Here is a 25,728-nt window from a genome sequence, read left to right as displayed (position 1 = left end):
TCCCAGTGCAATTCTGCATACAAACTTTATTTACACATAAAGTCAACAGATAAAATGTTTACCCCAATGACATAAAAAAACGAAAGATACATTATTATACTAAATTTAACAGAAGATACGCTTAAAGCTACGCTTATTTACTAAACGTGACACATTAAAATCAAATACAAAATAACAAGTATTGAACAAACGGGACATATCACGAACCGGCTCATGTAGGCTGTAATTGGTGTTTGCAGGTGGAAGATTGAGAAACGGGTGAGATCTTAGACTACGGCGGCGTGTGCACAAATCTGACGAATGAAGCATCAAACCAAGTCGCACTTGATTATCCTGGCTTTGCTCGCTCATAAAAACAGGCAGCTTTTGCATATCGAGCGCATTTGCTTACAAATTTTTAAGATTGGTGCTCTTGAAAACGTGAGTAGGGGTCCAAGTCGGCCATTGTGGAAGCCATATTTGTACTCTCTGATGTTTCTCCTTAAGATAACACCTTGTTTGCTGGAAGACTGTCATTCCATAGTGCAACCAAAGCCCATTTAATTTAATCGTTTTACGAGCATTGCCATATTATTTCTGGATTATTCAGAATCTGTGAGCAAAACAACTAGGTAATGACTGATTTTTTGGGGTAAGGGCACCAATTTGCAACTCGTTCTCTCAGTTTTGGCCTACTTTGATTGGCAGTTCCATTCACATCTCCGATGTGCTGCAAGCATTGATATTGATAAGAAAAATTATAGAAGTAGTTGATTCTATAATTTCCAGAATTCTTTCAATGAATGGCTGTGTATGTGTAGACTAGACTAGACTATGAATGGCAGTTCCAGTTCGTAAATCATCGCAAAATTCTAGTCCTCTTTCCCCAGGGCACGAGTACCTACGTACCCTCTATCGATAAACTTCAAAAGCCTTGTCAAAGCAGGCTGTAATCCGGGGCGAGATCACAGATTGCAGCTGCAACCGATAGACAGACGGATGGATGGATGGATTGGTTGATCCATGTGGTGGATTGCTTTGATCTCAAAGCGATGTGTCAATGTCGGATAAACACATCATCACTGCGCACTGCTGACATGACATGTCGGTAGAAAACAGGCATTTAAATTCAACTGGTCTGGTTGTACTGAACAAAAAAAATTATTATGATATACTACCTCTTACTGCACAACATTTGCACAAGGAAGAGGACGTGATGTCAACCAGTGCAACTGTGCACAAATGCACAACTTGTTTGTTTAGTTCATTTGCGAGAAACGGAGAGATGAAATAGCGCACGGGTTACTGATGTTTACAAGAGCTGCTCTATGTCAACATAACTAACTACGAGCACGACGACGACGGGTTGCCGTCGTCAGTCTCAAACAAATGATTTCTCAAATGCGAATGCAAGAAAGTTTCTCAATTATCGTGCTTTAGTTTGTACCTATTTTGCACAGGAACTGTTTAAATTTGACAGACTGCTTGCTATTGCCGGTTGGCACTGTTCAGCGAGTGTGAAGCTTATGTTAAAATTCACGAAAATGAAAAGCTTAAGAGAAAACTACTCTGAGAGATGAAGGAGGAAACTGTTTTTAAGAAAATTGTATGGAGTGCCACGAGGTGCCTGCTGCGATCAATTCTCAGATAAAGAACGAGTGCTGTTAAGTTAACCTCAGCCACCGTCGTCGAATGGTTACCCTGGTTACCCCAAGTGCCATGTGACTGTTTGAATCCAATTAACGGACGGACGAGCAAGCAAACGAGATCTAGTCATCCAACGTGTCTTTTCACTGCGTATATCAAACGCTTCATGTGCTGTGCTGTGGTATGATGCCCTGCTGCCATTTCCTTTTCCATCTCCGGGTAATGATGATGAAACGATGAGCAAACAGTGATTGGCGCGCGGGGAAAGGAAGCTAATTCGCCAGTATTCACTCACTCATCCTCATCCGACGACTCGGGGGAAATTCCCTCGGTCTGCAGCTATCTGCACCCACATCTCACATCGCAAACGGTTGGCGGTTTATCAGACCAGCAACGTTGATCTGATCCGCAGCGCTATACTATACTGATGCGATGGTGGTTCCGTTCCGGCATGATTTGATAACGTGCCAGCAGATGAGCGCTGTGGAATGCTTGGCCTTCTCCGTAGACCCCTCGCTCACGATTTCACCGGAATGCGCTCAAACATACTTCTAGTAGATCGGATTATCCGTTGAAAATGTTTAAAATTCATCATTCTTCCGACCAACCCCTAGGGACCCCTGCGTTTCTTCACGATGCCCTCGAGTTAGTTCTACCCTGGAGCTTCCCTTGCAATGGGTACCGAAATGATATGGGAGAAATTAACTTTTCTCAACATAATTACCCCTGGCTCATACGCCCTCCATACCTATTCCCCAGACGACCCTATTTCCGAACTCATGTGAGTTCATGAGAGCGAAAGAGGGAAATTGTCATTTACCTACTCCGGCAAGCAACCACCGCACATATCACGCAGTCATCACACTGCGGGTTACTTGGATCCGGATGATGCTTTGAAAAAGAAACACCGCCGGAACACGATTCGGCATTCATTTTTATCAGTAGGCTACGACAAGCGCACAGCTAGCTCACCTACTTGGTTTATCATTCGTTTACCTTTGGAACTGTGGTCTCATCTTCAGAGGTTCTCAATTCAATTTGGGCATGCCATGAATACGGGTTAAATAGGGTTCTTCCTACCGTAATGTGGAAATTATCTAACGTGGCATGGATTCCCTCGAAATCAACTTCGCAACGACTGACTGTCATACCGAGCGTCGTCACCCAACCTCCTACGGTATTTATCATAATGGCACATCGCACGCACGTCTGCTGGAATGCCACACCATGCCACAGGAATGGAAATTGACCGAGATTGGCAAGCGCCACCTATCCAGCTGTCGTTGGTTGGTTTTTCATGGCGTCGTTTTTGCGCACTGTTGGCAGCAAAGACGAGATGATGTGTGGAATGAATGCGGGCAATTATCGTCTGTTGGCCGTGTGCGTCGGTCGAAGTCAACGCCGGCTTCGGAGTCCATTAGCCACTAAGGCAACCTGCTCTGGGTGGGATGTCCTGGTGAGCGAGCATACCCGTGCCCTCCCATCATCGCCGCCCTAATTGACGGCGTCTGTATGTAGGGGGAGTTTTTCTCTAAGGAACGACCCAACACACGACGTTGGCAAGAGTGTGGGCTTTGTGAGTCAACGGTTATGGGCCCAGTTTAATGTACGGCGCCCCGTACGTGCTTGTGGGTATAAATTGAAATCGTTTTGTGGTATTCAAGCAGACCATAATGATGGGTTGTTGTATCTCCCGCTTTATCAGGTTCAGTTCGATGTTTCAGTTAATTCAATTCAACATTGAATGACACCCAATCAATAACAACGCACTACTGAGTACTAAAGACGCTCAGTATTGTTCGATCAAGTGCGGAATTTCCCCTGGAAGTAATGGGAAATGTACCCTAAAAGTTCTGGGGAATTTCCCCCTGGAAATTCTGGGGAATTTCCCCTGGAAATTCTGGGGAACTTCCCCTGGAAATTCTGGGGAATTTTCCCCTGGAAGTTCTGGGGAATTTCCCCTGGAAATTCTGAGGAATTTCCCCTGGAAATTCTGAGGAATTTCCCCTGGAAATTCTGGTAAATTTCCCCTGGAAATTCCGGAGAATTTCCCCTGGAAATTCCGGAGAATTTCCCCTGGAAATTCCGAAGAATTTCCCCTGGAAATTCCGGAGAATTTCCCCTGGAAATTCCGGAGAATTTCCCCTGGAAATTCCGGAGAATTTCCCCTGGAAATTCCGGAGAATTTCCCCTGGAAATTCCGGAGAATTTCCCCTGGAAATTCCGGAGAATTTCCCCTGGAAATTCCGGAGAATTTCCCCTGGAAATTCCGGAGAATTTCCCCTGGAAATTCTGGAGAATTTCCCCTGGAAATTCTGGAGAATTTCCCCTGGAAATTCTGGAGAATTTCCCCTGGAAATTCTGGAGAATTTCCCCTGGAAATTCTGGAGAATTTCCCCTGGAAATTCTGGAGAATTTCCCCTGGAAATTCTGGAGAATTTCCCCTGGAAATTCTGGAGAATTTCCCCTGGAAATTCTGGAGAATTTCCCCTGGAAATTCTGGAGAATTTCCCCTGGAAATTCTGGAGAATTTCCCCTGGAAATTCTGGAGAATTTCCCCTGGAAATTCTGGAGAATTTCCCCTGGAAATTCTGGAGAATTTCCCCTGGAAATTCTGGAGAATTTCCCCTGGAAATTCTGGAGAATTTCCCCTGGAAATTCTGGAGAATTTCCCCTGGAAATTCTGGAGAATTTCCCCTGGAAATTCTGGAGAATTTCCCCTGGAAATTCTGGAGAATTTCCTCTGGAAATTCTGGAGAATTTCCCCTGGAAATTCTGGAGAATTTCCCCTGGAAATTCTGGAGAATTTCCCCTGGAAATTCTGGAGAATTTCCCCTGGAAATTCTGGAGAATTTCCCCTGGAAATTCTGGAGAATTTCCCCTGGAAATTCTGGAGAATTTCCCCTGGAAATTCTGGAGAATTTCCCCTGGAAATTCTGGAGAATTTCCCCTGGAAATTCTGGAGAATTTCCCCTGGAAATTCTGGAGAATTTCCCCTGGAAATTCTGGAGAATTTCCCCTGGAAATTCTGGAGAATTTCCCCTGGAAATTCTGGAGAATTTCCCCTGGAAATTCTGGAGAATTTCCCCTGGAAATTCTGGAGAATTTCCCCTGGAAATTCTGGAGAATTTCCCCTGGAAATTCTGGAGAATTTCCCCTGGAAATTCTGGAGAATTTCCCCTGGAAATTCTGGAGAATTTCCTCTGGAAATTCTGGAGAATTTCCCCTGGAAATTCCGGAGAATTTCCCCTGGAAATTCCGGAGAATTTCCCCTGGAAATTCCGGAGAATTTCCCCTGGAAATTCCGGAGAATTTCCCCTGGAAATTCCGGAGAATTTCCCCTGGAAATTCCGGAGAATTTCCCCTGGAAATTCCAGAGAATTTCCCCTGCAAATTCCGGAGAATTTCCCCTGAAAATTCCGGAGAATTTCCCCTGGAAATTCTGGGGAATTTCCCCTGGAAATTCTGGGGAATTTCCCCTGGAAATTCTGGGGAATTTCCCCTGGAAATTCTGGGGAATTTCCCCTGGAATTTCTGAGGAATTTCCCCTGGAAATTCTGGGGAATTTCCCCTGGAAATTCTGGGGAATTTCCCCTGGAAATTCTGGGGAATTTCCCCTGGAAATTTTTTTTTTTTTTTTTTTACTTTACCCGCCACTCTCCCCCACACCAAAAAGCTCGAAGAGAGCCCTCTGGTAGTGGACGCAACTATCTCAGCTCTTATCTGAGCAGCATTGAATAGAATACAAAGAAAAGAACAAATAACTAAATGAGCTGAGATAAACTTGACAAACTAAATTTAAAATTAATAAATGTGATGGGTGCGACATCCCAGTGGAACTAAATGTTCCTTTTAAGGGAGCCGGATTGAAACTAGAAATTAAACGAATATAAAAAAAATATTATGAACTACATTACAAATAAAATACAAATGTTACTGATAGATGGTGCAATAAAAAAAACAATTAGTTGAGAATATCAGGTAGATTCAGTTTATAGTGTTGTTTCAATTTTTCTTTAAAAGTGCGACGATTCATGATCTGTTTTATTCCATCTGGCAATTGATTATATTTCAATGGACCAATGATCGAGATTCTTTTTTGACCAAGTGTTGTAGAAGCTCTACTTTGAAGCAAATTATTGGCACGTCTTGTTTGATAACCGTGTTGTACTCTAGGCATTCGAACATTGTGATGAAAACCAGATTTATAAAGCATATCGTGTACAAATATTGCAGTTTGTAATTCACAGAGAGCGTTTATGGGAAGAATATTATGACAAGGATCTGAATAAAGCTGAATAGAGGGATATAAAAAAGGTTTTTTGAAAATTGTTTTAAGGCACCTATTTTGTAGGGTTTGAAGTTTCCTGAGATGCGATTTGCAAGCTCGTCCCCAAGCAACTATAAGATAATTGAACGATGAATGGATGTGGGCGAAGTAAAATTTTAATAAGACACTACGTGGCACAAAGTTACTTACTTTCCGCAATATACCACATAATGAAGAAACTTTCCTTTCTACTGAGCTGTGACGATCTATAAGTTTCCTCGGAGAACGAAAAATCATATATTTTGTTTTAGATACATTTAGAGACAGCATATTAGAAGCCAGATAATTGGACAAAATTTTCAAATCATCATTGATCTCCTCTACCACCGTTTGTGCATCGGGACGTGAATAAAACAGGGCTGTGTCATCAGCAAATAAGCGTGGGACACCTTTCAACGGAAGTTTGCAGAGGTCGTTGATGTATAGCAGAAATAATAAGGGGCCAATATTGCTACCCTGAGGCACCCCTATGGTTATTGGCTTGCTCGAACTAACGGAATCACCAATAGAGACAAATTGCATCCTGTTCGTTAAATAGTTTTGTATAACTTTGTTGGCCACACCTCTTATTCCATACGCTTCTAGTTTCCTTAAAAGTATTGAATGATTAATAGTATCGAATGCTTTTCGTAAGTCTAGAAAAAGTGCCCCGACTACTTGCTTACAATCAATACCTTTGATGACATCATCTAGAAGCTCCGAGATTGCTGTTTCTGTACTACTTCCTTGTCGAAAGCCATACTGAAATTTATAGAAAACACTATGCTGGTTCAGGAAAGGTATTAGCCTATTTATTAAGAGTTTTTCTATTATCTTATTAAACGTGGACAAAGTTGAAATGGGTCTATAGTTGTTAACGTCACTGGCATCTCCCGATTTAAAAACAGGAACAACTCTAGCGATTTTCAAACACTGTGGATAAGAGCCAGTTTCTAAAATTTTGTTGAATACCTCTGCTAAAATTCTAGAGAAACTAACGGAATTATTTTTAACTACATCAGCAGAAATATTATCAGGACCACCACCCTTCTTTCGTACCAGATCGTTAATAAGCAGAGTTACTTCACTCGCAGATGCCGGAGTTAGAAATATAGAAGAGGAAACTCTTTGAATACATGACAAAGGATCAATTGTAGTATTGACTTGGATATTATTAGCAAGCTCATGACCAATGTTTGAAAAATAATTATTGAAGATTTGACAGATTTTTTGATTGTCGCTAACTCTAACGCCATTATCAAGGAGCGTAATGGTGTCAGATTTACTGCTTTTTCCAAAGATAGAGTTTATTTGCTTCCACAATTTTGAGTGAGGGGTATTGTTAAGAAGGTTATCATAATACATTTTTTTACAATTTTTTCTCGCGGTGCTAACTTTATTAGATACATGTTTCAATAGAGCTTTTAAGCGATGATCAACAGGGTTCCTTTTTAATCTTTTAACGTAATTGTTTTTTAATTTTATCAAATACCAAAGATTGAAATTCATCCACGGACAAAATTGACCTTTAACGTTCACATTTTTAGTAACAATTTTAGAAAATTTATCGTGTAACGATTTATATTTTAACATAATATCGGACAAACAGGAATCTCCATCTCGAATATCCCCATAGTTTTCTAAGAAAGTAGTAAATTCTGTGTTGAGTTTTTGATGATCGACAATTTTTTTACTTAGAGTTACCACTTCTTTATTTACGAATAATTTAAAAGACGTAATCACTATGCAGTGATCACTTTGGCAAGTAGAAATTGTATCGTTTCTAACACGGAAAAGATCATCCATTCTACAAATAACGTGATCGAGTATATTGGAGCTAACCGGTCTAGTAGGAAAAGTATTAGAACATGTAAACCCATACGATTCCAAAAGTGCCCTATATTTAACAACAACATTGTTGCCATAAGCGTTCATTGGCACATTGATATCACCGACTAGAAAACAAGACCTATTCTGGTTTGAGCTATCGAGCACATTTTCAAATATATTCAAAAAACTATTTATATCAAAAGACGGAGGACGATAAAAGCCATGGACATCATAAACACGATTGTTAATACTAATTTCAACATAAATATGATGAAAACCATCAATATGCACGTTACATTGAACAGTAAAGGTAAGGTTACTTCTTATGTACACTGCTAGGCCACCGTTAGAATAATCTCTGCACGAAAATACCGATTTATAGCCAGGGATGTTATACAATGACACGATATCTTTCTTAAGCCATGTTTCGCCTATAACAATTACATCGAGCGGCAAAGGGAAGAAGTCCAATGCTTCAAGAATGGAGTCAAATTTATCAAGGTCATTCATGCCACGAATGTTCCATTGCAAGATCCGAAGACAATTAGCATTAGTGTTATTGGCAAGGTAACACTCATTCAGCTCATCAAAATTATCGTAGGTTTGATTTATATTATCCATTTTAAATAATTACTGTAACAAAACTTCAAAAAAGAAAACACTACCAAGATTAAAACGCAAATACATATTACCTATTTGTACACTTAGGCGCTGGTAAAGGGATCAATGATGATTTCAATTCAGTTCTATTGACAAATTTTTCCATATCATTACGATTCTTGATAACAACTGGTTTAGAATTTTCATCCGTTTTAACTAAAATTGCTCCATCCTTGCCTGCCCAAACATATTTCAAATCCATTTTATTCTGAAGCACTCGCATTTCCCGAAGCAAGTCTAATGAAAGCGGAGACAATTCATCCCGAATGACAATTCTAGTTGGCTTTCCCTTAGAAATCAATGACCGATCGATATCAGATGACGACAACTTCCCAAACTTCTTCTTTTTCAAAAAGAACGACTCCTTCACAGCCGGATTTTTAAAAACAATTCGAATCGGTACAAGTTCATTAACCTTGGATTCCGGAGCATATATTCGAGAAGCAGATTCGATTGCATCAGCAGGAAGCTCAAAACCGATACGACTAGCAACGCCAGTAACAAATTTAGGAATATTTTCATTGGCCTGAACTGGTACACCAAACAACACTGCATTCTTGGAAAGACTTTCTCGGTTGGATCTATCGTCACTGCATTCCAATTTGTAAACGAATGTCTTCAAGGATGACAGCTCATTTTTCAGAGCTTCAACCTCGGATTTCAGTTGAACGTTCTCTGCCTTCAATGAAAGGAAATCATTCATGATATCATCGAATTTCGACGAAAGAAATTGCTGCGAGTTTTCAATTGTTCCAATTAGCATATCAACTTCGGTTTTTACCTCTTTCAGTTGAGTGGACACAACAGCTGTCACACTTTTTTGAAGTTCTGAACTCAGTTTCTCGATCATTGGTGCCTGAATGTTCTGCATATCGATTATTTTGTTGTAAGCAATAGAGCATTTAGGTGTACAAAAGTACATAGTTTTCCTTAACTTCTTGATGGCAGAGCCAAAAATATTACGACATGAAAAATGAGCATTAGAGAATCAATATAAACATGTCAATTTCTTGATTTTGCTTTGGCTGACCAAGCCATGTGGGAAATTACACTGTTGAAAATGCTTTGACATCCATGTGCACAACAGAACACGTGCTCGATGAACAAATTGAGATTTGAAATTATGAAAAGAAATCCACGTACTCCGGTGAGACTCGAACTCACGACTCCCAATTCGCTAGACGGGCGGAATAGAAGCGCCCGTCTAGCGAATTGGGAGTCGTGAGTTCGAGTCTCACCGGAGTACGTGGATTTCTTTTCATAATTTCAAATCTCAATTTGTTCATCGAGCACGTGTTCTGTTGTGCACATGGATGTCAAAGCATTTTCAACAGTGTAATATAAACATGTTATTAATTTACTAGATTCATTTTCTTTTCTCTTACATTCAACACAAAAACCAACATCGTAAGCCTGATCATTCATCGTTCTTGCAAAAACTGCGAAACAAAACACAAACAAATTTATAGAGATAAATATTGAATACTACTACACACACCAAGTCGAACGAGCGTATTGCCTAACAAGAACCTACAGCATATAAAGGGTTATACAATATACAATACATAGAACAATTTAAAAATTGGGTTGACGAGCCTAATCCAGAACAATCATCATACAGCCAGATGCGCGAAAACGACTATGCAACAAAAACGGTGATGTGCGCAACTCAGCTACTTGCCATGAGAGACAAAGAACCCGTAGAGCTACTGGCTATGCGAGGAGTTGGATTAATTTTGAATCTTTCTATCCGGTTTCGCTAAATTCTGCATTGTGACACTGCGACCACTTGCATACCTACAGACTACTTTGTGGCAGCTGTATGTAGCGACGATGGCCCTTGCCAGAGACCAGGAGAAACCACTTTCGTGTGCTACTAATGGATAAATTCGTTCCGCAGAAAAATACAGGAAGACTTATCCAATTTCGCTAAATTCTGCAGTGTCACTCCGCAACCACTTGCATACATACAAACTACCTAACAGGAGTTATATGCAGCGACGGTGGCCCTTGCCAGAGACCAGAGAAACCACTTTCGTGTGCTACTACTGGAATATACTCGATACACAAACTAATCAACAAGAACTCGCAAGCTGTCACTCCACGGTATCTGACAACAATCGATATGATGTGATGCCCAGTGAGTTATCGGATCACTGCTTTCGATTGTGTACTAAAAATACGATATACATTACATATACATATACGATAGATTGCTGAACAAGACAATAACCACTGACGAGCACTTAACAAAAATGTAAACTGATATTACCCCTTATATGCACAACAGATTCTAATTACACGACATTATATGACACTATTTGATATTCCTACACACTTTAAAATGAAAATTAATATTAAAATAAATAAATATCACTATAAATTGTTGAAAAAACTATCGCACTTATTGCAATTGCACCAACTACCAGAAACAGTGCTGCCAGATTAATTCTGGGGAATTTCCCCTGGAAATTCTGGGGAATTTCCCCTGGAAATTCTGGGGAATTTCCCCTTGGAAATTCCGGAGAATTTCCCCTTGGAAATTCCGGAGAATTTCCCCTTGCAAATTCTGGAGAAATTCCCCTTGGAAATTCCGGAGAATTTTCCCTGGAAATTCCGTAGAATTTCCCCTTGGAAATTCCGGAGAATTTCCCCTTGCAAATTCTGGAGAAATTCCCCTTGGAAATTCCGGAGAATTTCCCCTTGGAAATTCCGGAGAATTTCCCCTTGGAAATTCCGGAGAATTTCCCCTTGGAAATTCCGGAGAATTTCCCCTTGCAAATTCTGGAGAAATTCCCCTTGGAAATTCCGGAGAATTTTCCCTGGAAATTCCGTAGAATTTCCCCTTGGAAATTCCGGAGAATTTCCCCTTGCAAATTCTGGAGAAATTCCCCTTGGAAATTCCGGAGAATTTCCCCTTGGAAATTCCGGAGAATTTCCCCTTGGAAATTCCGGAGAATTTCCCCTTGCAAATTCTGGAGAAATTCCCCTTGGAAATTCCGGAGAATTTTCCCTGGAAATTCCGTAGAATTTCCCCTGGAAATTCCGGAGAATTTCCCCTGGAAATTCCAGAGAATTTCCCCTGGAAATTCCGGAGAATTTCCCCTGGAAATTCCAGAGAATTTCCCCTGGAAATTCCAGAGAATTTCCCCTGGAAATTCCAGAGAATTTCTCCTAAAAATTCCGGAGAATTTCCCCTGCAAATTCCGGAGAATTTCCCCTGGAAATATCGGGGAATTTCCCCTGGAAATTCCAGAGAATTTCCCCTGGAAATTTCAGAGAATTTCCCCTGGAAACTCCGGATAATTTTCACTGGAAATTCCGGAGAATTTCCCCTGGAAATTCCGGAGAATTTTTGCTGGAAATTCCGGAGAATTTCCCCTGGCAATTCCGGAGAATTTCCCCTTGAAATTCCAGCGAATTTTCCTCGAAAATTCCGGAGAATATCCCCTGGAAATTCCAGAGAATTTCCCATGGATGCAATTCCAGAGAATTTCTCATGGAAATTCCAGAGAATTTCCCCTGGAAATTCCGGAGAATTTCCCCTGGAAATTCCGGAGAATTTCCCCTGGAAATTCCGGAGAATTTCCCCTGGAAATTCCGGAGAATTTCCCCTGGAAATTCCGGAGAATTTCCCCTGGAAATTCCGGAGAATTTCCCCTGGAAATTCCGGAGAATTTCCCCTGGAAATTCCGGAGAATTTCCCCTGGAAATTCCGGAGAATTTCCCCTGGAAATTCCGGAGAATTTCCCCTGGAAATTCCGGAGAATTTCCCCTGGAAATTCCGGAGAATTTCCCCTGGAAATTCCGGAGAATTTCCCCTGGAAATTCTGGAGAATTTCCCCTGGAAATTCCGGAGAATTTCCCCTGGAAATTCCGGAGAATTTCCCCTGGAAATTCCGGAGAATTTCCCCTGGAAATTCCGGAGAATTTCCCCTGGAAATTCCGGAGAATCTCCCCTGGAAATTCCAGAGAATTTCCCCTGGAAATTCCAGAGAATTTCCCCTGGAAATTCCAGAGAATTTCCCCTGGAAATTCCAGAGAATTTCCCCTGGAAATTCCAGAGAATTTCCCCTGGAAATTCCAGAGAATTTCTCCTGCAAATTCCGGAGAATTTCCCCTGCAAATTCCGGAGAATTTCCCCTGGAAATATCGAGGAATTTCCCCTGGAAATTCCAGAGAATTACCCCTGGAAATTTCAGAGAATTTCCCCTGGAAACTCCGGATAATTTTCACTGGAAATTCCGGAAAATTTCCCCTGGAAATTCCGGAGAATTTTTGCTGGAAATTCCGGAGAATTTCCCCTGGCAATTCCGGAGAATTTCCCCTGGAAATTCCAGCGAATTTTCCTCGAAAATTCCGGAGAATATCCCCTGGAAATTCCAGAGAATTTCCCATGGATGCAATTCCAGAGAATTTCTCCTGGAAATTCCAGAGAATTTCCCCTGGAAATTCCGGAGAATTTCCCCTGGAAATTGCGGAGAATTTCTCCTGGAAATTCCGGAGAATTTCCCCTGGAAATTCCGGAGAATTTCCCCTGGAAATTCCGGAGAATTTCCCCTGGAAATTCCGGAGAATTTCCCCTGGAAATTCCGGAGAATTTCCCCTGGAAATTCCGGAGAATTTCCCCTTGAAATTCCGGAGAATTTCCCCTGGAAATTCCGGAGAATTTCCCCTGGAAATTCCGGAGAATTTCCCTTGGAAATTCCGGACAATTTCCCCTGGAAATTCTGGGGAATTTCCCCTGGAAATTCTGGGCAATTTCCCCTGGAAATTCTGGGCAATTTCCCCTGAAAATTCTGGGGAATTTCCCCTGGAAATTCTGGGGAATTTCCCTGGAAATTCTGGGGAATTTCCCTGGAAATTCTGGGGAATTTCTCCTGGAAATTCTGGGGAATTTCCCCTGGAAATTCTGGGGAATTTCCCCTGGAAATTCTGGGGAATTTCCCCTGGAAATTCTGGGGAATTTCCCCTGGAAATTCTGGGGAATTTCCCCTGGAAATTCTGGGGAATTTCCCCTGGAAATTCTGGGGAACTTTCTCTGGAAATTCTGGGGAACTTCCCCTGGAAATTCTGGGGAACTTCCCCTGGAAATTCTGGGGAACTTCCCCTGGAAATTCTGGGGAATTTCCCCTGGAAATTCTGGGGAATTTCCCCTGGAAATTCTGGGGAATTTCCCCTTGGAAATTCCGGAGAATTTCCCCTTGGAAATTCCGAAGAATTTCCCCTTGGAAATTCCGGAGAATTTCCCCTTGGAAATTCAGGAGAATTTCCCCTTGCAAATTCTGGAGAAATTCCCCTTGGAAATTCCGGAGAATTTTCCCTGGAAATTCCGTAGAATTTCCCCTGGAAATTCCGTAGAATTTCCCCTGGAAATTCCGGAGAATTTCCCCTGGAAATTCCAGAGAATTTCTCCTGCAAATTCCGGAGAATTTCCCCTGCAAATTCCGGAGAATTTCCCCTGGAAATATTGGGGAATTTCCCCTGGAAATTCCAGAGAATTTCCCCTGGAAATTTCAGAGAATTTCCCCTGGAAACTTTGGATAATTTTCACTGGAAATTCCGGAGAATTTCCCCTGGAAATTCCGGAGAATTTCCCCTGGAAATTCCGGAGAATTTTTGCTGGAAATTCCGGAGAATTTCCCCTGGCAATTCCGGAGAATTTCCCCTGGAAATTCCAGCGAATTTTCCTCGAAAATTCCGGAGAATATCCCCTGGAAATTCCAGAGAATTTCCCATGGATGCAATTCCAGAGAATTTCTCCTGGAAATTCCAGAGAATTTCCCCTGGAAATTCCGGAGAATTTCCCCTGGAAATTCTGGAGAATTTCCCCTGGAAATTCTGGAGAATTTCCCCTGGAAATTCTGGAGAATTTCCCCTGGAAATTCTAGAGAATTTCCCCTGGAAATTCCGGAGAATTTCCCCTGGAAGTTCCGGAGAATTTCCCCTGGAAATTCCGGAGAATTTCCCCTGGAAATTCCGGAGAATTTCCCCTGGAAATTCCGGAGAATTTCCCCTGGAAATTCCGGAGAATTTCCCCTGGAAATTCCGGAGAATTTCCCCTGGAAATTCCAGAGAATTTCCCCTGGAAATTCCAGAGAATTTCCCCTGGAAATTCCAGAGAATTTCCCCTGGAAATTCCAGAGAATTTCCCCTGGAAATTCCAGAGAATTTCCCCTGGAAATTCCAGAGAATTTCCCCTGGAAATTCCAGAGAATTTCCCCTGGAAATTCCAGAGAATTTCCCCTGGAAATTCCAGAGAATTTCCCCTGGAAATTCCAGAGAATTTCTCCTGCAAATTCCGGAGAATTTCCCCTGCAAATTCCGGAGAATTTCCCCTGGAAATATCGGGGAATTTCCCCTGGAAATTCCAGAGAATTTTCCCTGGAAATTTCAGAGAATTTCCCCTGGAAACTCCGGATAATTTTCACTGGAAATTCCGGAGAATTTCCCCTGGAAATTCCGGAGAATTTTTGCTGGAAATTCCGGAGAATTTCCCCTGGCAATTCCGGAGAATTTCCCCTGGAAATTCCAGCGAATTTTCCTCGAAAATTCCGGAGAATATCCCCTGGAAATTCCAGAGAATTTCCCATGGATGCAATTCCAGAGAATTTCTCCTGGAAATTCCAGAGAATTTCCCCTGGAAATTCCGGAGAATTTCCCCTGGAAATTCCGGAGAATTTCCCCTGGAAATTCCGGAGAATTTCCCCTGGAAATTCCGGAGAATTTCCCCTGGAAATTCCGGAGAATTTCCCCTGGAAATTCCGGAGAATTTCCCCTGGAAATTCCGGAGAATTTCCCCTGGAAATTCCGGAGAATTTCCCCTGGAAATTCCGGAGAATTTCCCCTGGAAATTCCGGAGAATTTCCCCTGGAAATTCCGGAGAATTTCCCCTGGAAATTCCGGAGAATTTCCCCTGGAAATTCCGGAGAATTTCCCCTGGAAATTCCGGAGAATTTCCCCTGGAAATTCCGGAGAATTTCCCCTGGAAATTCCGGAGAATTTCCCCTGGAAATTCCGGAGAATTTCCCCTGGAAATTCCGGAGAATTTCCCCTGGAAATTCCGGAGAATTTCCCCTGGAAGTTCCGGAGAACTTCCCCTGGAAATTCCGGAGAATTTCCCCTGGAAATTCCGGAGAATTTCCCCTGGAAATTCCGGAGAATTTCCCCTGGAAATTCCGGAGAATTTCCCCTGGAAATTCCGGAGAATTTCCCCTGGAAATTCCGGAGAATTTCCCCTGGAAATTCCGGAGAATTTCCCCTGGAAATTCCGGAGAATTTTCCCTGGAAATTCCGGAGAATTTCCCCTGGAAATTCCGGAGAATTTCCCCTGGAAGTTCCGGAGAACTTCCCCTGGAAATTCCGGAGAATTTCCCCTGGAAATTCCAGAGAATTTCCCCTGGAAATTCCAGAGAATTTCCCCTGGAAATTCCAGAGAATTTCCCCTGGAAATTCCAGAGAATTTCCCCTGGAAATTCCAGAGAATTTCCCCTGGAAATTCCAGAGAATTTCCCCTGGAAATTCCAGAGAATTTACCCTGGAAATTCCAGCGAATTTTCCCTGGAAATTCCACAGAAATTTCCCTGGAAATTCCAGAGAATTTCCCCTGGAAATTCCAGCGAATTTTCCCTGGAAATTCCACAGAATTTGCCCTGGAAATTCCAGAGAATTTCCTCTGGAAATTCCAGAGAATTTCCTCTGGAAATTCCACAGAATTTCCTCTGGAAATTCCAGAGAATTTCCTCTGGAAATTCCGAAGAATTTCCCCTGGAAATTCCGAAGAATTTCCCCTGGAAATTCCGAAGAATTTCCCCTGGAAATTCCGGAGAATTTCCCCTGGAAATTCCGGAGAATTTCCCCTGGAAATTCCGGAGAATTTCCCCTTGAAATTCCGGAGAATTTCCCCTGGAAATTCTGGAGAATTTCCCCTGGAAATTCCGGAGAATTTCCCCTGGAAATTCCGGAGAATTTCCCCTGGAAATTCCGGAGAATTTCCCCTGGAAATTCCGGAGAATTTCCTCTGGAAATTCCGGAGAATTTCCCCTGGAAATTCCGGAGAATTTCCCCTGGAAATTCCGGAGAATTTCCCCTGGAAATTCCGGAGAATTTCCCCTGGAAATTCCGGAGAATTTCCCCTGGAAATTCCGGAGAATTTCCCCTGGAAATTCCGGAGAATTTCCCCTGGAAATTCCGGAGAATTTCCCCTGGAAATTCCGGAGAATTTCCCCTGGAAATTCCGGAGAATTTCCCCTGGAAATTCCGGAGAATTTCCCTTGGAAATTCCGGAGAATTTCCCTTGGAAATTCCGGAGAATTTCCCTTGGAAATTCCGGAGAATTTCCCTTGGAAATTCCGGAGAATTTCCCTTGGAAATTCCGGAGAATTTCCCTTGGAAATTCCGGAGAATTTCCCCTGGAAATTCTGGAGAATTTCCCCTGGAAATTCCGGAGAATTTCCCCTGGAAATTCCGGAGAATTTCCCCTGGAAATTCCGGAGAATTTCCCCTGGAAATTCCGGAGAATTTCCCCTGGAAATTCCGGAGAATTTCCCCTGGAAATTCCGGAGAATTTCCCCTGGAAATTCCGGAGAATTTCCCCTGGAAATTCCGGAGAATTTCCCCTGGAAATTCCGGAGAATTTCCCCTGGAAATTCCGGAGAATTTCCCCTGGAAATTCCGGAGAATTTCCCCTGGAAATTCCGGAGAATTTCCCCTGGAAATTCCGGAGAATTTCCCCTGGAAATTCCGGAGAATTTCCCCTGGAAATTCCGGAGAATTTCCCCTGGAAATTCCGGAGAATTTCCCCTGGAAATTCCGGAGAATTTCCCCTGGAAATTCCGGAGAATTTCCCCTGGAAATTCCGGAGAATTTCCCCTGGAAATTCCGGAGAATTTCCCCTGGAAATTCCGGAGAATTTCCCCTGGAAATTCCGGAGAATTTCCCCTGGAAATTCCGGAGAATTTCCCCTGGAAATTCCGGAGAATTTCCCCTGGAAATTCCGGAGAATTTCCCCTGGAAATTCCGGAGAATTTCCCCTGGAAATTCCGGAGAATTTCCCCTGGAAATTCCGGAGAATTTCCCCTGGAAATTCCGGAGAATTTCCCCTGGAAATTCCGGAGAATTTCCCCTGGAAATTCCGGAGAATTTCCCCTGGAAATTCCGGAGAATTTCCCCTGGAAATTCCGGAGAATTTCCCCTGGAAATTCCGGAGAATTTCCCCTGGAAATTCCGGAGAATTTCCCCTGGAAATTCCGGAGAATTTCCCCTGGAAATTCCGGACAATTTCCCCTGGAAATTCCGGAGAATTTCCCCTGGAAATTCCGGAGAATTTCCCCTGGAAATTTCGGAGAATTTCCCCTGGAAATTCCGCAGAATTTCCCCTGGAAATTCCGGAGAATTTCCCCTGGAAATTCCGGAGAATTTCCCCTGGAAATTCCGGACAATTTCCCCTGGAAATTCCGGACAATTTCCCCTGGAAAGTCCGGACAATTTCTCCTGGAAATTTCGGAGAATTTCCCCTGGAAATTCCGGAGAATTTCCCCTGGAAATTCCGCAGAACTTCCCCTGGAAATTCTGGAGAATTTCTCCTGGAAATTCTGAAGACTGACAGACAACAGACTGACCTACTCACTTACTTTCTACATCACTCATTAACTGGTTCACTTACTTCTCATTCACTAATGAATCAACGCACTACCTCACTCACTCACTAAATCACTTAGGTACTTGCTTTGTAACTCACTAATTCATCATCTTACTTTCAAACTTTCAAACGAAACCCCTATATCTCGCAAAGCTCTCCGAAACCTCCGACAGGCTTGTGGAATCCACTGAAGCAACTTTGAAATCTCCCTTCAAACTGCATCTGCTCGTCTCCATAGGTCTCCAATGCATAAAAAGAGGTTCCAGTGTATCAAGCAGATGATATCATTGCCTGCCAAATTTCAAATCAGCCTTCTAAGTTTAATTTTCTAAACGGCCTACTAATCTGATGATGCAAATTGAAGCAAACATGTACGCAAGCAAACAGAAGCCCCGTGATCATTACTGCCATGACTAGGCAGTAATAGTAAAATCCCAAACTAAGCAGGCCGAAACTGATTGCACATGTTTATGCAAATGACGACACACCAGGCCTGTAGCACCCGGCCTGCTCCGATCGTCACTGCGTGAAAACTCTTCTCCGTGTCCGTGTCCGTTATGTAGGTAGTGTTGTGTTGTAGGACAACTAGGAAAACGGTTGTAATACCGGGCTGGCAAAATGCGATAATCCCACGCGCGCAGTCATCGACCGCGGTCGGTCGAAGCTCCCAGCAGCGATTATAGCAATAAAATTCTCCGGCAATCACCTTCCACATCGACACCACTCTTTCCCCCTTCCCCGACAAACACCTCCTAGCGCAATCAACACCACACGAGTAAACAAACATGTGCAAAATCAACAATACAATTTCCGCTTTTATTTCGATGGCGCTCTCTGCTTTTGTTATTTTATGCTCCCGGGCACACATCGGCACACATCTGCTGGGGAGCTGGGGGTAAAACTGTGCGTTGTAAGGTTGATGCATATCAAAAACTGTCTTATATTAGAAAACTTAAATGTAACGTGTATACAACAACGTACAGAAACTGCAAAAATGCTTACATGATTGAGAAATAATTGCAACAGAAGTTGACTACGAAATGTTACTTAAAACTTATATACAACTATTATGAAACAAAAAAGTGGAAACAAGTTCAAAATAAGTCGTAATTAGGTTTGCGTGAAACAACAAGTTTTATATAAGTGATCCCAATAAACATTTTTGCTGTATAAGAGTGAACAAACTACTTTTAAGCAAATTCAAGCTTAAGAAACTGTTATTTAGCTAGTTTTGTTACTTGCTAGTAGGAATATTCATCATTTAGTTTCTGACTTTGTTCTTGAAAACTTTCTTGAAACATATTAAAAACATGCACAAAACATCTAACGCGTTCATTTCTCCACCTTCTCCTTCCCAGGGTCACGGTTCGGCGAAACCATCTGAATCCAATCGAGACCGAAACCGGGAAACCGACAGAGCCATGATGGTGTGAAAGTGATACCGAACAAAGTCACTCCAGGAGATGACCATCATGGACGGTGGCAGCAGTGGGGGCGTTCGGCAACATCAACAGCAACAACAACAACAGCAGAAACAGCAAAGTCAACAGCAAACGCCACAACACCTCCAACAGCAGCAGCACCAGCAGCATCATCATTATCAGCTCCAGCATCAGCAGCTTCAGCAGCAGAACCAATTCGGGAGCAATGGATGCTCGCCCTCGATTGGTTCGTCCACTTCCGGTGGAACGGGACAATTTCCCGCCTCGTTCCCCGACAGCTTCAAAGACTTTTTCGCCATGCTCAACGAGGAGGACGACCACGTCGATGTGTTCTCCAACATACTAGAGGATAAGGTGGGTTTTTCGGTTTTGGTTGAGCGACTGTTTATCTGAGTGTTTTGTTGAGTTCCCTGTTTGATGTTTCAAAATCGGAAATTGAAGTTTACAATGCAAAAGTTTTCGAATAATTTCTACAGGAAGTCAGTGTATTTTTTCTGAAATTCTTAAAAGCATTATTCTAAGAATTTCTCTAATAATTTCTCCAGAAATTGTTCACGTTTTTTTTTTCAAAAATTGCCCTGGAATACCAAAAACGAGCAATTAGTTACCCCTGAGGAAGACACAAAACTTATTATTGTCGAAACGTTGGGTAAATGATGTACCTCGTTTTCCCATATTACAGACTGCGTAGCCGTTTATATCCCATATTTTTCTAATGCTTCTCCATTGGTTTTTTTACTAGAATACAGGAATGCTTCCAGGCATTTCTCTAGAGTTGATTGGTTGAACACGCACAGGAATTGTTCCGAAAAATTTTCCAGGAGTTCTTGTTAAAATTGTTCCAGGCCTTGTTTCAACGGATTTTTTCAATTATCCATCCAGGTTTCTTCCTTGGATTACTTCGGTGTTTTTCTAAGATTTCTCCAAGGATCTAGGCCTTTTTACTAATCCCTCTAGCGGACATGCCAATATTTCTTCCTGGACATCCTACCAAGAACTCTTCCTGGATTTCAATCATCACTCAAGGAATTCTATCGAAAATCTTCCACTTGTCCTCCCTGGGACTCCCCCGGACATCATTAATTATTGTGTGGATTTCTCCAGGCATGTTTTGAATGATTCCTCTAGCGATTGTTCCAAATTTTCTTTTTAAGAATTTCTTGAAATTTTCTAGAAATTTTTCAAAGGATGTGCACTGGAAATGCTTTAAGAACCCTGCAGATATTCTTTCCAGAATTCATTCAGGAGTTCTTCCCTAAAGCCCAAAATAGGAATATCATATAACAATGATTCAATATATGCTAAGCACTTATCCAAAGGATTTTACAAGATTTTTCAAAGGATTTTTCTAGATTTTTTTCAAGAAACATTTTTCAGGAATTTTCGAGAGAGTTTCTCTGGAAATTTTTCTAAATACTTAACAAGGAATTCTTAAACCCTTTGAAGCCGGATTTTTTCCTAGCGTTATTATGGAGGTTTTTCCATAGTTATGGTGATCGATAGCATGTAAACGGTAGAATATTATAAAGAATATTTTATCTGGATATCCTAGGTCATCCAAACTATTCTTGAGTTTAGATCCCTAAGTCTACGGGTGTAACGGTAACTTCTTTCATTATACAAAGCTACGATTTGTAATCTATCATGTCCAGGAAGTCTTCTGAAATGTTAATAGATAATATCAGGTCAGTCGGGATATCCTTGGTCATCCAAATTGTTCTTGACTTTAGATCCTTAAGTCTCCGGGTGTAACTTCCTTCATTATATGAAGCTACGATTTGTAATCTATCAAGTAAGTCTCCTGAAAGGTTAATAGACAATATCAGGTCAGTCGGGATTAAATGTCCCAAAGGTTTATAATAAAAAGTGGAATTCAGATTGATCCAGTAACCCCGGATAAATATGCAACGTTTCGCAGTATAGTATATATAGCTGTTGATACGAGTATAGACCTGTCCTGAATAAGTCCTGAACTCCATAGTAGTTTGGCTGACCTGGAATATCCCTGTAGTGTCTTCAAATGACCTTTGAGATTTCATGAGCTTCGCGGATCCCAGCAGACTAAGCAATACTATTATGTGCGGTAAAAACACATAAAGTTATTCTTGTAGATTTGAAAGGCTTCATCATAGAACAGTTTGGATGACCCTGAATGTCCCAAAGGTTTATAATAAAAAAAATGAGACTTCAGATTGGTCCAGTAACTGCGGTTGATTATGCAGCGGTACTCAGTATGGAAACTGTTACGAGTGTTGACCTGAAGTCCTGAACTAAAAAAAAAAATCTACAAGGATTCCTCTATATAATCTTCTAGAAACTGTTTCATAAATTCCTCCTAGAGTTCTTCCAAGTATTGCTCCGAAAATCTAAAGGATATTTCCATGAAATCTTTCAAGAAACGCTCCAATATCCGAAGGAATCTTCAACGAACATCTTCAAGGATTGTTACAAATTACAGGGCACTTTTAAAGAAAGTTTCATAGGATTATTTAAGGATTTTTCTAAACGATTCGTTTGAAATTAGCCCATTGAATTCTACGGAAGTTTCGGTGAGAAATCTTTCTCCAATAGTTTCTTCTAGGACTTCTCCTGGCAATTCTATGGAAAAAATTGTGTGAAAAGCTTTATACTTACTGAAAACAGTCCAAAAATTCTTTTCAAGGCTCCCTCCATAAATGTCAATTTCTTGGATCGAGATTTGAATTATTTATGATAAGAAATCCATATACTCAGGTGAGACTCGAACTCACGACTCCCAATTCGCTAGACGGACGCTTCTACTACTTCAAGCTACGGAGTCACTTGTTAGATTTTCATCCGAAGAAGATTTGGATTATGAAAAGTAGATAACCATGTGCGACTGTGGAATCGAGTTCAGTTCTACGCCTACTGGCGACGGAGATAGTCGGTTCTTCCAAAGGTTTCCCCAGGATTTTTTGGAGAAAACTGTGAAACAATTCCCAGAGAAATCTTCATTCTTCAAAAGAAATCCCATATTCTTGGAAGAATTTCTAGAACGGATCTTAGGAAAAGTTTCTGAAAAAATACTTTGAAAAAAAATTCAATAGACATCTTTTGAGATTTTTTTGAGAAATTCCTGAAGATATTTCATAAAAAAATCCCCCAGAATATCGGGACTAAAAAGAAAATTTTGAAGGCCCGGTCCTATATTTTTCAAAAATTCTTTCACTATGACACTTCTAAGGTCCCAAACCCCTTTCTAAATTTTGTAAAATTTTGTCGTGTCGAGCAGTGTTATCAATTGCCTAGATAAATTCTCGAAGCAGCTTCTGGAGGGTTTTCTGAACAAACTCCTGAAGGAATTCTTCAAGCAATTGTTTGACAGAAAAGCGAAAAAACTAGACGACTTTCTCTAAGACCTAAGGTACTTTTGGGAAAATTCTTAAAGAGTTCCCTTGAGCAATTTCCGAAAAAAATCACCGTTAGAAAAATTCCCCAAAGGATCTCCTGTAGGATTTCCCAAAACACTCCCGAAGAACTCTTAACGGAATTCCTGACGAAATTCCTGAAGTGACTCTTGGAAAGAAGATTCCCAAAAGGAGCCCTGAAGAAATTTCCAAAAGAGCTCTTGAGATCAGTTTCCGAAAAATCCTTTGAAGAAATTAAAGAAGAAAATCCGGGATTTATAAGGGAATCATAGAAAGTTCTTGAATTGACTTCGAGAAAAAATCGACAGAGCTCCTGAAAAACTTTTAGAATGTGCTCCTGGTGGAATTCCTAAAGTCTTGGAGAAAAGACTTGAGAAAAAAAAATTAAAAAAAAAAACATGGGAGATTTCCAATTTCTTTAAATATCCCGAAGACTCCTAGAGATGTTCCAAGAAATTCTGCAACTACTAGTGAAACTGTTGAAGAATCTTCAAGATAACCGAACGATCTCTTCATAAAATTCAGTAAAGAGCTGCAGAATGAAATTCCGAGCCGACGTATTCCCGAAAAAACTCTCGGAGAATTTGCCAATATATATGAATACAAATGAAAGTGTTGCCGAAGGAACTCTTGGACTATTCACAAAGCATTTCCGAAGATAATTGCTGGCGGTGCTTCTGGAAAAATTTCAAGGAGATTTCTGGAGGTAAAACTCAGGAATAATTTACAAAGACATATTTCTAAGAAATTTGGGTAAAATTTTAAATGTGTTTTTTTTAATTCTTCCAAAAATTCCTCTGGGAATTTTCCCAGAATTAACTCCGATAGTTCTGTTAAAAAATCATTCTAGAGCTCCTTCAGAAGTTTCTCTGCAAATTCATCAAGTAGTTTTTCTGGAAATTTTCCGTTTTTTCAGAAATTTACCCGGAACTTCTTTCGTTTTTCTTCCGGGAATTCTTCCAATGCAATATCTTTACGAAGTGCCTCCGGTAGTTTCTCCCGATGTCCCAAATACTAAATAATAATAATAAATTCTTACAGTGATATCACCTGGAATGTCGGCTGGATTTTTTTCATCACTGTACGGGTTTCGGCCGAAGGGTCTCAGATTTTCATCAATTTTTTTCCACAGGCAGGGCTAGTGGATATATTAACAAAAAAAAAAATTGAGAAAAAACTCAGATTCGCCTATTTTCCCGGAAAACAAGTACAAATTCTTTGTTTTCTCCTGACACTACTTACTTTGAAAAATCATAACTCAAGAACGAAGCATCATAGAAAAAGTTTATTTTTAGAAAATAAAAGCAAATTTTCTCAGAAATCCAAAAAAGATATGAACTGGAAAAAGTTTTCCACAAAATTTTCCAAAGTTGAAAAAAATTTGTAAAGAAAACCCGGAAAAACAATACCTGACCTCGTGGAAAATTTTTAACAAAATGTTTTTCCGAAGGTTTAATTGCTGAAATTTTTGGAATGCACTTTTTTTTCGTTTTTAAGTTATGACTCATTTTGTTGAGTAATGTCCAATTTTTTAATTTTTTTTTAAATTTTTATTTCTGTGTATTTTAACTTATGCTAATTCTACACTTATAGAAATGTTTAAATGTGTCATATAAGCCTTTTCTTTGAAAAATAATAACTCAAGAACTAGGCATCGTTGAAACAAAGTTTTTTAATGAAAATAAAAGCAAATTTTCTCAGGAATCCATAACTCAGTAACGAAAAAAAGTGCATTTCAAAATTTTCAGCGATTAAAGCTTATGAAATAACTTTCTCAAAAATATTTTTTTGAAAATTTTCCACGAGTTCGGGCATTGTTTTTCCGGCTTTTCTTTACAAATGTTCTCAACTGTGGACAATTTTGTGGAAAACTTCCAGTTCATATTTTTTTTGGGTTTCTGAGGAAATTTGCTTTCATTTTCTAAAAAAACTTGTTTCTATGATGCTTCGTTCTTGAGTTATGATTTTTCAAAGTAAGTAGAGCCAGGGGAAAAGAAAGAATTTCCACCTGAGTTTTCCGAGAAAATAAGCGACCCTGATTTTTACTCAATTTTTTTTTGTTCATATATCCATGAGCCCTGCCTGTGTAAAAAGTTTCATGAAAATCTGAGACCCTTTGGCCCAATTTGTAAGATAATAAAAATAAATTCCCTGGAGTTACACCAGGATTTACTTTGCAGGAGTTCTCGAGGTATTCTTCTAGGAGTTCTTTCAGAAAATTTTGTAGTTATTGTCCAATAATTTCTGCAGGAGTTCTTCCAAAAAACTTCTCCATGAATGTCTCCATATAATCTTCCAAATGCTCTTCCAAGCATTTATCTGGAATGTGCACAAAGTATTTTATCAAGTTTTTTTCCAAGAAACTTTTCAAAGAAACAGAAATGTTTCCCTGCAAACATTTTGATGGCCAATTGGTCTTGTAGGGGTTTTAAGAACCACCATAAAACCTAATAACTTTTATTTTGGTTGTATGATGGTTCTCAGAGCCTCTTCTAGTCTATTTGACTAAAAAATATTACTAGGGTTCCCAACATTCAACCGAGGAATTTCTCGTAAATTCCTTCAAGTATTTCATTAGTATTTTTTCCGGAAAATCTTTTAGGGATTTTTATAGGATTTATCCAATATTTTCTGAAATACATCCTAGTGTCCAATATCCTTTGAGATTTGATTCAACCATTACATCCATCCCTCCAAAGTCTCCAGCAGGAATTTCTCTAAGGGCAACTACAAAAAATAACTCCCAAATTATTCCAATTACATTCTTCCAGGAATTCGTCAGAGGACGGTTTCGGGAATATCTCCACATATGGTTTTAATTGTTTTCCCGGG

At 40.6% G+C, this 25,728-nt stretch overlaps 1 protein-coding gene across 1 annotated transcript in view; it reads left to right on the top strand.

Moving 5' to 3' along the window:
• Positions 1-25,728, top strand: part of LOC109401938 (AF4/FMR2 family member lilli) — a 601,758-nt gene that overhangs the window by 267,620 nt on the left and 308,410 nt on the right. Inside the window, 1 exon segment of the mRNA XM_062844653.1 lies at positions 19,424-19,861. Coding sequence (XP_062700637.1) covers positions 19,529-19,861 — 333 coding nt within the window. The 5' untranslated portion in view covers positions 19,424-19,528.

Source organism: Aedes albopictus, chromosome 1 (genome assembly GCF_035046485.1).
Source record: "Aedes albopictus strain Foshan chromosome 1, AalbF5, whole genome shotgun sequence".
NCBI classification, from domain to species: domain Eukaryota; kingdom Metazoa; phylum Arthropoda; class Insecta; order Diptera; family Culicidae; genus Aedes; species Aedes albopictus.
The sequence above is the reverse complement of the archived record's forward strand: the minus strand, read 5'-3'. Positions and strand labels throughout refer to the sequence as shown.